The 12098-nt window shown below is 38.6% G+C and overlaps 1 protein-coding gene across 3 annotated transcripts in view; it reads left to right on the top strand.

Moving 5' to 3' along the window:
• Positions 1-12098, top strand: part of Emcn (endomucin) — a 90008-nt gene that overhangs the window by 55244 nt on the left and 22666 nt on the right. For 2 of the 3 annotated variants that reach the window (XM_006501842.3, NM_001163522.1), the window contains one exon: positions 7679-7717. The exons of the other annotated variant lie outside the window; for it this stretch is intronic. In XM_006501842.3, coding sequence (XP_006501905.1) covers positions 7679-7717 — 39 coding nt within the window. The remainder of the gene's footprint in view (positions 1-7678; positions 7718-12098) is intronic. 3 annotated transcript variants of the gene reach the window in all.

Below are 12098 nucleotides of genomic sequence, written 5' to 3' on the forward strand. Positions count from 1 at the left end.
ACACCCATGAGCAGACATACACATACATATAATTAAAATTATTTTTTTATTAAATGCTCAATCCAAAATGAGCTGAGTAGACAGGAAATTAAATACAAATGTCAGGCTCTGTAGCTTTAAATCAAGTACTGCGGTGACAGAAATGGCATTTATCGTATGACATAAAATGGCTTAAACATTTCTCTTATAAAAGTAAGTCTTAAGCTGAACCAAAATATGGCCCAACTATATTCAGAATTTAAGGCCTAATGCCAATATTCCTCAAACTATTCTATAAAATAGAAACAGAAGAAACACTACCTAATTCATTCTATGAGGCCACGATTTTTCTGATACCTAAACCAGAATTAAAGACAAAAAAAAAAACCTTTAAATATAAGTAAATAGAGAGTTTAATATTGCAGGAGTTGAGTTAACATCAGATGAAAATGGTTTAGAATAAGGAACTTTTGGGGCTTAAGTAGGGTCATTTCAGTTTAGTCAGAGCACTAAACATCTCCACAGCACCGTGTGAAAAGGTCTAAACTTTGACACATTTTGACGACAGACTGCTTACATAAAAAGGTCCGTGATACATGTTAGTCCTAGGCTCTGGCTAAATAGCTAGATAATGTGGATATGTCTTTTTGTAAGAGTAAAGATTCCCTAACCTGCTTGTGCCTTTTGCTATCTCACAAAACGTGAATTGCCTTTCATTTATAATGGTTCAGAGTTCAAATAGTCATTCCCCCATTAAAGAAGAAAATTTTTGTTGTGGAATCAAATCTCACAATTGAAATTTTAGGCATTCTATTTAAAAACAGAAAGTGTGCGTTAGTGGGGGATGGGAGTCGATTCTGTGGAGTGTTGGGATTTAGACCACTTAGCTGTGAAGACGCTTGATGAAACACGCAAACCATTTTCAATAAAACAAAATTAACTGCAGAACTATCTACAAAAATAAATCTCTTGGTCTGAAAACCAGAAAATATGAAGGAATGGATATCTCAACTTTGAAAAATTACAATTAATTGATTTATGTTCAGATACGTTTTAACAGGTGCATGATGGCACGAAAAGGAAATTACTCCACTAGCTAGTGAGTAACCAAGGAGCACCATGGAAATAAGCATTTCCCAGAGTCTAAATGAACTCTAGCGCTCTCATAGGTTGCCAAGATCACCCCTCTGACATACAAAGCCATCCACCCTGGCTCATTTCTGTGTATGAACTATGTCTGTGGTCCCTGGTTCATGTGAATGGAGGTGGGAATTTCTGTTTTCCTTCATTCACGAGGCTTAGAAGCATGTCTGTATTCACATCCCACTGAAGAAAGCTTTTATTCTTATTTTCAGTGAAATGCTTTGTACTCCTTCACATTGGATTATGTGATTAACCACTGGAGCGGTGGTTCTCAGCCTTCCTAATGCTGTGACCTTTTAATACAGTTCCTCATGTTGTGGTGACTCCCGGTCATAAAATTATTTTTGTTGCCACTTCATAACTGTAATTTTGTTACTATTGATCATAATGTAAATACTGTCTTTTCCAATGGTCTCAGATGCCCCATATGAAAAGGTCATTCAACTCCCAAAGGGTTGCCACCCACAAGTGAGAACCACTGCATTAGATCACACTGCTAGTTTGCTGGGGGCGCTTGTGGCAGTATTTATAGTGTACGTACAGAGATCCTACAGAATCATAATAGTATAACTATGGAAAACAGACAATATTTTCTTCCACCATTTTTTAATTAGGTATTTTCTTCATTTACATTTCCAATGCTATCCCAAAAGTCCCCCATACCCTCCCCCCGAATCCCCTACCCACCCACTCCCACTTCTTGGCCCTGGCGTTCCCCTGTACTGAGGCAGATAAAGTTTGCAAGACCAATGGGCCTCTCTTCCCACTGATGGCCGACTAGGCCATCTTCTGATTCATAGGCAGCTAGAGATATGAGCTCCAGGGGGTTAGGTTGTATTGTGTTAGGAAGTTTGATCTTTAAAATTCCTCTTTGAGTCACTGACTTGAATTAACTTTTAAAATTTGGTAAATATGAATTTTGGCTTGAGATTAGGCCAGAATTTAAGCAATTTCTGAAATTATCTTATGCATAATTCTTCCATATTGTACTATATACTTATATGCCGTGGCAGACATAACATTACTAGTTATCAAACCTAAGCATCAGTCCGCTGAAGAATGTGGAAGAGACTCCTTGTCCTGTGTACTAAAGACTTGACTCTTTACGTAAAAATAAACAGGCACACCCAAGTCAATTGTATAAATATGCCTTCCCGTTTAATACATTGTAAAATTATATGTATGCCAGAGGAATAATTAAAACACCTTTCTCTTTAATTTGTTAACACTAAATAGTGATTTTCATGTCCATTTTATATAGCGATGTACCTGCAGCTGCTTAAAAAGTTCATAGTCAATCAAAGGACATCACAGCAACGCACCCCCTCACAATTCTAATATCAGAAAATCTGTAGTCAGGTTTGCATTGGGGTTCAGTCTACAGGCCTAGAATAGCCTGTCCCTCCCTTTCTGCTGACTACTGGCTGCTTTTAGGTACCTTGGCTTGCAGTCTATTCCATATGCTCTTATCTTCATGCCACCTTTGTCTTGTGAGTCTGTACATCAGTTCTGCTTATGCTCTCCTATCCAGCTATGCTCACACTTTCATCAAGGATTTGTTAGGGATCTAAAGCCTTCCCTAGTCTACAGAAATCACATCTCAAGATCTTATCTAAATTTTATTTGCATGGCTTCTTTTTTTTTTTTCAAATAAGTCCATAGATTCTATATCCATAAAGCTTTTGGAGAGATGTCAGCATGAAACCCACTTCCCTCCAGGGACTCGTATTGTCCCTCACTGTACCCAGATTTGTTGTCAAGTATTCACCATCTCTATATTGCTCTCTTTTCCTGGGCACTGATATGTGGTTCAAAAGAAATGCTAATAACAGTGATATTTTTGTAGACCAGCATCTGAAATGCACTGGTATTACATATAAATCTATTAACCTTTTCACCCTGAATCTCTCTAGCTTGAGACTAAGGTATTGAAAATGTGACATTCTCTTTTCTCATTCCCTGTGATATATGATACACAAGGTTTGGGTTCCATATATATCCCCCAAATTCTTATCTTAAAAGCTTGGTCCTCACATAGCAAAGAGCAGAGGTTGGACTTTGGGGTTGTGATCAGCTCAAGAGGACTCTTGCTTCATGATGGTGCACTTCATTTATGGGTGGCTTTGCTGAAATGGCCTTTGTCAGATTGTCCCATTATGTTTCACCATGCCATGTTGCCTCACCACAGATCAAAGCAACACAACCAAGAATCTGTGGACAGATACCACAGAAACTGTGAGCCAAAAACATCCCAGCCTTGATTTCTCTTAGGGAATTTGCCACATTTAGTTACAACTGTGTACATTTTGTTAGTAACTGAGAACAACAAGGAAAAAGGAAAGTACAGAAGGGTAAACGGTATTAGACAAGTCCAACACATGGCTTGTGGCTCACATATACCACCAAGAATACAGCTGAACACACAGTAATAAATTACTTAAAACATTAGGAGACATTTCTGAAATTGTTTTCTTACACTCTAACTCAATTGAGCAGAGATTCTTAAGTGTAGATCATAATGTTATGTAACAACATCAGCAGATATTGTGGTAGGAGAAGTGAATTCAGTGTTTATAAATAGATTGGAAAGAGACAACCTATATACATGGCCAGAAACTAGAGAGTGAGATAGAGAGAGAGAGAGAGAGAGAGAGAGAGAGAGCGAGCATTATTCCCTCTGCCTAGAAGGAAGTCTGACACAGCTGAGAAAAGAGAATGGGGAGCAAGATTATGGATTGATAGTAAATTGCAAATAAACTACATGCAATAAGGAAATTTATTTGGCAATCTATTTATCATTTATAAATGTTATCATTAATAATTTATATTACAACTATTATGCATGTCTACTTTTTAATGATAACATTTATGTACAATGAATAGATTACCAAATAAATTTCCTTATCACATTATTATTTATGGTTTATTGTATAGCTCACTTTTATACAAAAAGAGTAGATTTTTTACAGTAACAGAGTAGACATTTTAGAGGAGCTACTATCTGACCATAAGAATAGACTACACCCAAGTCTTTGTTCTTGAAAATACCACACTTGTCTTAAAGCAAACAATGGTGTCTCTGATTATTTCAGGAGCAGGCTGAGTTCATGGTTATGAGTAATGAGTCACAATTCAAAATGCTTAGCTAATTAAAAAATTAAATATGAACATTTATTTGTTCTGTGGCCTCTACCTGGGGCTGAGGAGCAAAGACAGGCTACTCCCTGAGTTTGTTCCACAGTCAATCCAGAGGTTGGTGGGCTCCAATTCAACCAATGAGAATCTCCGTCTCAAAAACTAAAGTGGAGAGCAATTGGCAAGACACCCAACATCAACTTCTAGACTCCATAGACATAAACACGGCCAAGCACACCTTCACACACTGAAACACACAACACACACACACAAAAAACACAATATAACACAACATACACATACACCAATACACACTGCACATGCACACACTCACCATACACACACAAATTGCATCCTCATAGCATTCTTATGAGCATTAAAATGAAAGGAAATAACAACCTTATTGAATGTTCCTTTCAAACCATCAGAGAATCCATCTCATGCCATGTGATTGTCCCACAATTCAGAAAACATTAATTTATCTGAGTAAATGTTACTTTATAAACTTCTCCTTTTATCTGAGCCACTCACAAGGATTTAATCATAACTTTCTTCTTTTTCTGGCTAGCTATTTGCTATCATTTGCTGTGGGTACCAACAGGAGGGATTTGGAGAACAATCATTTTAGTCACATGCCCTAGTTTAGAGAAACCAAAAATAATCATATGTCCATGTCTACTGATTTAGTATCAGATGACAGAATACAATGTAAATTGGTCATAACTTATTTTACAGGAAAAACAGGCATAAATCATATATAAAAATAGATCTCTATATTCTTTGTCCTGCATTTAACATCACACTTATGCCACTATTGTTTATTATCAGAAAACACAGTCTCTTGTATGAAATAAGCAAAGTTATTTGTTGTATTGCTGGTAAAGCTTTCTGATTCAAATTGATAAGGTTTAAGCTGAGCTTTGGAAATATATTTGCAGTTGTCAAGACCGCACTTTCATAGTACAGGATAAAACTCAACAACAGACTTCAACAGTTCTGTGTTTGACTGATCTTCCGACTGTGAGATATTAGCAAAAGCATCCCATATGCATTTGAGATTTGACTTGCCTCGTTTCCTCTACAGATCCAAGTGTGGCCTTCTGACAGCACATATGTGTCCTTACAGTTATAAATAAAAACCAGAGATACTCACATTTAGCCATATGCCTTAGCATTCATTTGTACTGAGATTTTTATATTCTCCAAACTGAGTCTAGGTCTGAATTCTGTGTACATTTAAAACAGGTTGTTGTCTTCAAACTATTTCCTCTACTTCAAGAAAGGGATAGACATTCCTTTTTGTTTTTTGTTTTTCCTGGAATGCTGGCGATCAGAGCCAGGTGTTGTGCATGCTAGGCAAGCATCTTTTCCACTAAGCTACCCCAAATCCTGATTCATTGAAAGGTGATTTCACTAAGGAGCTCAGACTAATCTCAAACTTGTGATCCTCCTGCCTCAGCTTTCCGAGTGCTGGAATTATATAGAGTTGTGCCATTTTGCTCAGCTGTATTCTAATTTTGTCCTCAGTATTTTATTCCTCCATGTGCATATATAGGTATGGGCCTTGACCTCAGGCTATTCAGTATAATGAAATGAATCGATGTGGTTTTTTAGATTCCAGAAAAGTTTCAGGGCACAGTTACATTTCCTATCTGTTTTACTTTCACACAAAATTATGCATTTCGGAGGCTAAAAGAAACTCAAATAAAGGAGAATTTGAAAATTTTGTCTGATGCAAGCTTAAAATATTTTATTCTGAAACAAGTCTATCAGCAGGAAAGGTTGTGACCTGATATTAATAAAAGGAACAAAGGGTTTTGATTTTCTTTATATTCTAATCCTATCTGCTAATAAATATTTTAACTGCATCTTCCAAATGCAGCATTATGCCGCTTTCAAAAGTCAAAGGACTGAAGTTTGGAATAAATTCTTTTCCTAGAGCTTCGAATTTGTGGGAATAAAAAAAAAAAAAAAGAAAAGAAGACCCCAGAAGGACCACTATTTTCTGGCCTTAAACAACCAAAAAAGCAATGGTTCCTTGCACTGATCCAAGAAAGCAGAAGAAGTAGGTTGGGAGACACCACTCAGGGGTGCTGTTTGAGCTGTGAGGAGTTTGAGCTCCTAATGTTGGCTGTTGAACTGAGTACACACTGGGAGCAAATAATTTGTGAATGTTGTTATTCATCTCCTGTTTGTTTCAGAAGTATTTTCTATACTTTTCACAGAGCAAACCCTCTCCATGGTGCATGTCTTCAAAGTCAGTGAAGGGACTGTTTATGGTGATTCTTGAAAGTGACTATCCTTGTTGGCATTCTTCCTGGACTGTAGCCACCATCCAGGAATCCCATACGTTTTTAGTGTATCTCTCTGACTCTTCTTGCAGTTTTCCCAGGTAACATGATGATGTATCAGGTCTTCATAGGACAATAGCACAGGATACCCCTCTCCACACAGAAATTAAAGTACTTATGGTTCACTTTGTTCTATTTAGGTGTTCCATGAGTAAAATTATGTAAAAATGACCTATGTGGAGATTTATAAACTAGAGAAGCAAAATATGAATCCCTGGGGCATATAAAGTTTGCAAGACCAAGGGGCCTCTCTTCCCAATGATGGCCGACTAGGCCATCATCTGCTACCTATGCAGCTAGAGACACGAGCTCTGGGGGCACTGCTTAGTTCATATTGTTGTTCCATCTATAGGATTGCAGACCCTTTCAGCTCCTTGGGTACTTTCTCTAGCTCCTCCATTGGGGGCCCTGTGTTCCATTCTATAGATAACTGTGAGCATCCACTTCTGTATTTGCCAGGCACTGGCATAGCCTCACTCGAGACAGCTATATCAAGGTCCTTTCAGCAAAATCTTGCTGGCATATGTAATAGTGTCTGGGTTTGGTGACTGATTATGGGATGGAGCCCTGGGTGGGGTAGTCTCTGGATTGTCCATCCTTTCTTCTTAGCTCCAATCTTTGTTTCTGTAACTCCTTCCATGGGTGTTTTGTTCCCTATTCTAAGGAGGAATGAAGTATCTTTCTAATAAAGGTTTTAAAACTACAATTACACCCTTTCCTTGGGCATTGTGTATAACTGAGTTCATACTGAAAAGCATATCTGAGAAGTTGGAACAGACATTTTATAGTATACAAAGCCAAAGAAATTGGGTACTTTAAGAGGAAGTTACAAGTGCAATGATTTGTACCCATGACAATGTCATGGTGAAAATGTTGCTTAAAAATTAAGACAAGTTAATTGATTCTTGCTCTGAGGTTTCCTACAATCACAAAGACCCATGAGTCTATTATCTGGGGTAACAAATGAATCCAAAAGAAGTTGATGTCTATAAAACTTACCTTTGAAAGAACTGTAAAACTGGATATTATATTCAACACTTAATTTTAGTGTTTTTATTTTTCCTTGAAAGCTGAGAATCAGAGTTCAATCAGAACAACGGAAATATCAGGTAAGTTCATTTTCTCTTCTAAGGGTATTCATCAGAATATGCCACAAATGAGGCCATCTAGGAGCACATATAAGCACATGAATATGCAAGCTTTCAAGCATGGTGAATCAGAAAACACTACAAGACAACTAAATATCAGGAGGCTTTGAGTTTAAAAGGCTGAAACTAGAAATATCCAGGATATACGTGAGGAGCTAAGTAGATATAATAGAGCTAGGTAGAGCCAATCTTGGGGAAGGGAACACACCTATAGATATCTTTCCCCAGTTCTGGATGTCTATCAGGGTGTCCTCTCAAATGAGTACTTTTGCACAAAATCTGGTCCTGTCATCCAAATAACAATTAATAACCTAAAATGGAAATACCAAGAAGCCCCCATGTCTGGACACCTGACTTTTATCCTGAATTAACATGCAGTAGTGGAGGAATGGAAGATGGGAAGGCTGAGTGCTCTTTGACCTTCTGCATCTGTAGAGGATTATGATCTTCCTGCTTTTCCCCTGTTACTAACACAGATGACAAATCTCAGAGGTTCTCATTCCATGTGCCCCGTAGTTAATACAGAATTAAAAGATGGGACCAAGAAGGTTCTGTGAGTGACATGTTTTTCCATGTTGTAACATGAAAATAATCACATGGTCTGAAGATATGTTTGTAGTGCCTACTCAATAGAGTAGGTTACTCTGCAATGGGTAGCTTCTTCATGGGTGTGTAACATGAAGAATATTTGTACAGTTTCTAAAGCAGGAGAAAGGCAAACTTTAACGGACAAAGGTATGATATCTTAAAAGGCTTCAAACTGCATATGATGCCATGCTAAAGATGCAGAATCGTATATTTAATCAACTACCACCAACCAAGACAGCCAATACGCATTCATTTTATTTCCATTATCTATAACACTAAGAAAGATTTGGGGCCTACCATAAAAAGGTCACTTAAGATGATTGTTCAATATTATAAATAGCTATAATAAACTACCAGTCGTGGAGATATAAAGTGGTGCACCCCAAGTGAGCTTCAGGCAACTTTATGAATGAGCAAATGAGGTGCACATACTTTCTGAACAAAAAGAATCTAGGAAAAAAACGATCGAGAGTTCATCAAAGAAACGACCTTGAAAACTCCAGACTGCCAGATTGCCCTACCAATTCATCTTCAGATGAGCTCCGAGCTAATGAAGATGCAAAGGGAACCATTAAAACCTTGTGTGAGGTATGGATTCCCTAGAGGTTCAGACATGACATCACACAATATTACGATTTAAGCAGTGCTGGCATTTGCCTCTTCTTAGCCTTATTTTTCTCACTGCTGAGCTTTCACTTACTTTGACAAGAGAACTCATCCCCATGGCTCCTCGGGCAGAACACAATCCAGAGGATGGCCCCACACCTAAGCAATTATTGGCAGTGCAAATTGGAATCAATGGGATATTTTTTTTAAAAAAAATGAAGTTGTAGGGATAAGGAGGTGGGGCTGTATTTGGAAGGAATTGTGGGGAGGAGTTGGAGTAAATGTGATCAAAATACATTGTATAAGATTCTTAACTATTAATAACTGCTTAAAAGATCCCAGAGTGAAAGTGAATATGTGTCTCATTATATTGGAGGATATAAGTATCATTTGCTCTAGTGTTTTATAAAACATAACTATTTATCTCAATTCTCCAGATGAATATAGCTAATAGGATATGTGTATATAAAGATATTTGGAAGGATTTTGGAGCCTGAAAGTTTACGTGACCCTGCAGTGAACAAGCTGGAGTCCCACCCAGGAAGCTGACAGTATAGTAGCCTAAGTTCAAGGATGCAGCAACCAGGGATTCTGACACAGAAACCCGGGATCCTGATGATGTGGCTTCAGGCAACACAGAAGAAGGGTTGAGGAGATGGCTTAAAGGCCAAGGCTTTTGCTTAACAAATGTTAAGAAGTTGAGTTCAATTTCCCATAAACCACCTAAGAACAAATGTCATAGCATGTCTGTAATCCCAGCGTATTCATGACAAAATTGGAGCTTGAAACAGAATGATCTCCAGAAGCTCACTGGCCGGCCAGCCTGACACACAGCGAAGGTCCCAAACAAGATAGAAATTGAGGACTCACACTCAAGGTTGTCCTCTGAGCTCTGTCTATGCCCTGTGTGGGTAACTAGCACAGCAGCGTCTCTGTTCTCCTCTAGTGTTCAGCACAATTTATAAAGATTCCATGGTACCTTCTTTCTTCAAATTTGACTTTCAGCAATGTGATTGCAATGTGGACATTAAACTTGGTAGGAAAGCAGAAGCAAGAACAGACAAAAGAAGGCCATCCATCAAACCATTAGAAAAGAGGGGCCGTGCTGTACGCGCAAGTTCACTGCTCTCCTCACCTCCAGGAAGCTCTAAAAACTGAGCCATGCAGCTCTCTGTGCAGAGGATTGTCCATTGGTCTCCCTAGTGGCAGAAACTTGACATTCCTCAGTGAGAATCCATCCACTCATGTTAGGAATACATCTATCGTAAACTACCTAGAATTGGTAGCTTATGATTTTGTAATATCAAAATAAGTAATTGACTCTAGAACTTGCATTATAATATATGCTCTACTCTGTGATCTCAACAGGATGTTTAATCTTTCTGGGCTTCAGTTTTTGCTTTGTAAAAATATGAGATGTATAAGCAAATAGAATAGTCATAAAAAAATCTGTTGATCCCATGACAGAATAGAAGGAAAATAAAAATGGTTTTAAAGCATACTTAACTTACATTTTACCTCTCTCAGTTACTGTCAGACCTGTTACCTCATCTCCCTGAACCACAGAACCTCACATCCTTAAAACACAAGATTAAACACACTCTCTTAGGGAAAAAATTACCTGGTACATATGAAATAATAATATCATGTTTAATTTCTCCTTGTATTGCATGCACAAATTTCTGGCATTTAGTAAACTGAATAAGGAAAAAACATACATACATACATACATACATACATACATATATATAAATTAAACTGGATAAGAAAGAGGAAATCCTCCCTCAATATTACTTTCTATATAGTTATCTAAAGTAAATAGATCTCAGTTCATAATAATGTCCAGGTAAGAATATGTTACTATCTCAGGTTAATCACATTGATGTCCCAAAGCAAAGTGAATGACAGTTGAGATAAATCTTTGACATTCCTGTACAAATTAGCTCAGCTTATAAAGGTAAGCTCTGAGGAGAGTAGGCATCTATCTCAACCAAGTAAAGGCAGAAAAACATCCCTCTGGTGTTCTACTACTAACATAGATATCACCAGCTAACATAGACATCACCAGCATATGCACATAAAAGACAGGAAAAAATAAACCATCATGTGACAAGAATCTACCTTCTTGGCGCAAGGGCCCACACAGGATTCCCCACGGGATCCTAAGACCTCTGGTGAGTGGAACACAGCGCCGGCCCCAATCCAATCGAGCGGAACCTGAGACTGCGGTACATAGGGAAGCAGACTACCCGGGCCTGACCCGGGGCAAAAGCCCCTTCCGCTCCACTCGAGCCCCGGGCTTCCTTGCCAGAGGAGTTGCCTGACACCCGCAAGGGCCCACACAGGATTCCCCACGGGATCCTAAGACCTCTAGTGAGTGGAACACAACTTCTGCCAGGAGTCCGGTTCGAACACCAGATATCTGGGTACCTTCCCTGCAAGAAGAGAGCTTGCCTGCAGAGAATACTCTACCCACTGAAACAAAGGAGAGAGCTACCCTCCCAGGTCTGCTTATAGAGGCTAACAGAGTCACCTGAAGAACAAGCTCTTAACAGAGACAACTATAACATCTAGCTTCAGAGATTACCAGATGGCGAAAGGCAAACGTAAGAATCCTACTAACAGAAATCAAGACCACGCACCATCATCAGAACGCAGCACTCCCACCCCACCTAGTTCTGGGCACCCCAACACACCCGAAAATCTAGACCCAGATTTAAAAACATTTCTCATGATGATGCTAGAGGACATCAAGAAGGACTTTCATAAGTCACTTAAAGAATTACAGGAGAGCACTGCTAAAGAGTTACAGGCCCTTAAAGAAAAGCAGGAAAACACAGCCGAACAGGTAGAAGTCCTTAAAGAAAAACAGGAAAACACATCCAAACAGGTAATGGAAATGAACAAAACCATACTAGAACTAAAAAGGGAAGTAGACACAGTAAAGAAAACCCAAAGCGAGGCAACGCTGGAGATAGAAACCCTAGGAAAGAGATCTGGAACCATAGATGCAAGCATCAGCAACAGAATACAAGAAATGGAAGAGAGAATCTCAGGTGCAGAAGATTCCATAGAGAACATCGACACAACAGTCAAAGAAAATACAAAATGCAAAAGGATCCTAACTCAAAACATCCAGGAAATACAG

This window comes from Mus musculus, chromosome 3 (genome assembly GCF_000001635.26).
Source record: "Mus musculus strain C57BL/6J chromosome 3, GRCm38.p6 C57BL/6J".
Taxonomy (NCBI): domain Eukaryota; kingdom Metazoa; phylum Chordata; class Mammalia; order Rodentia; family Muridae; genus Mus; species Mus musculus.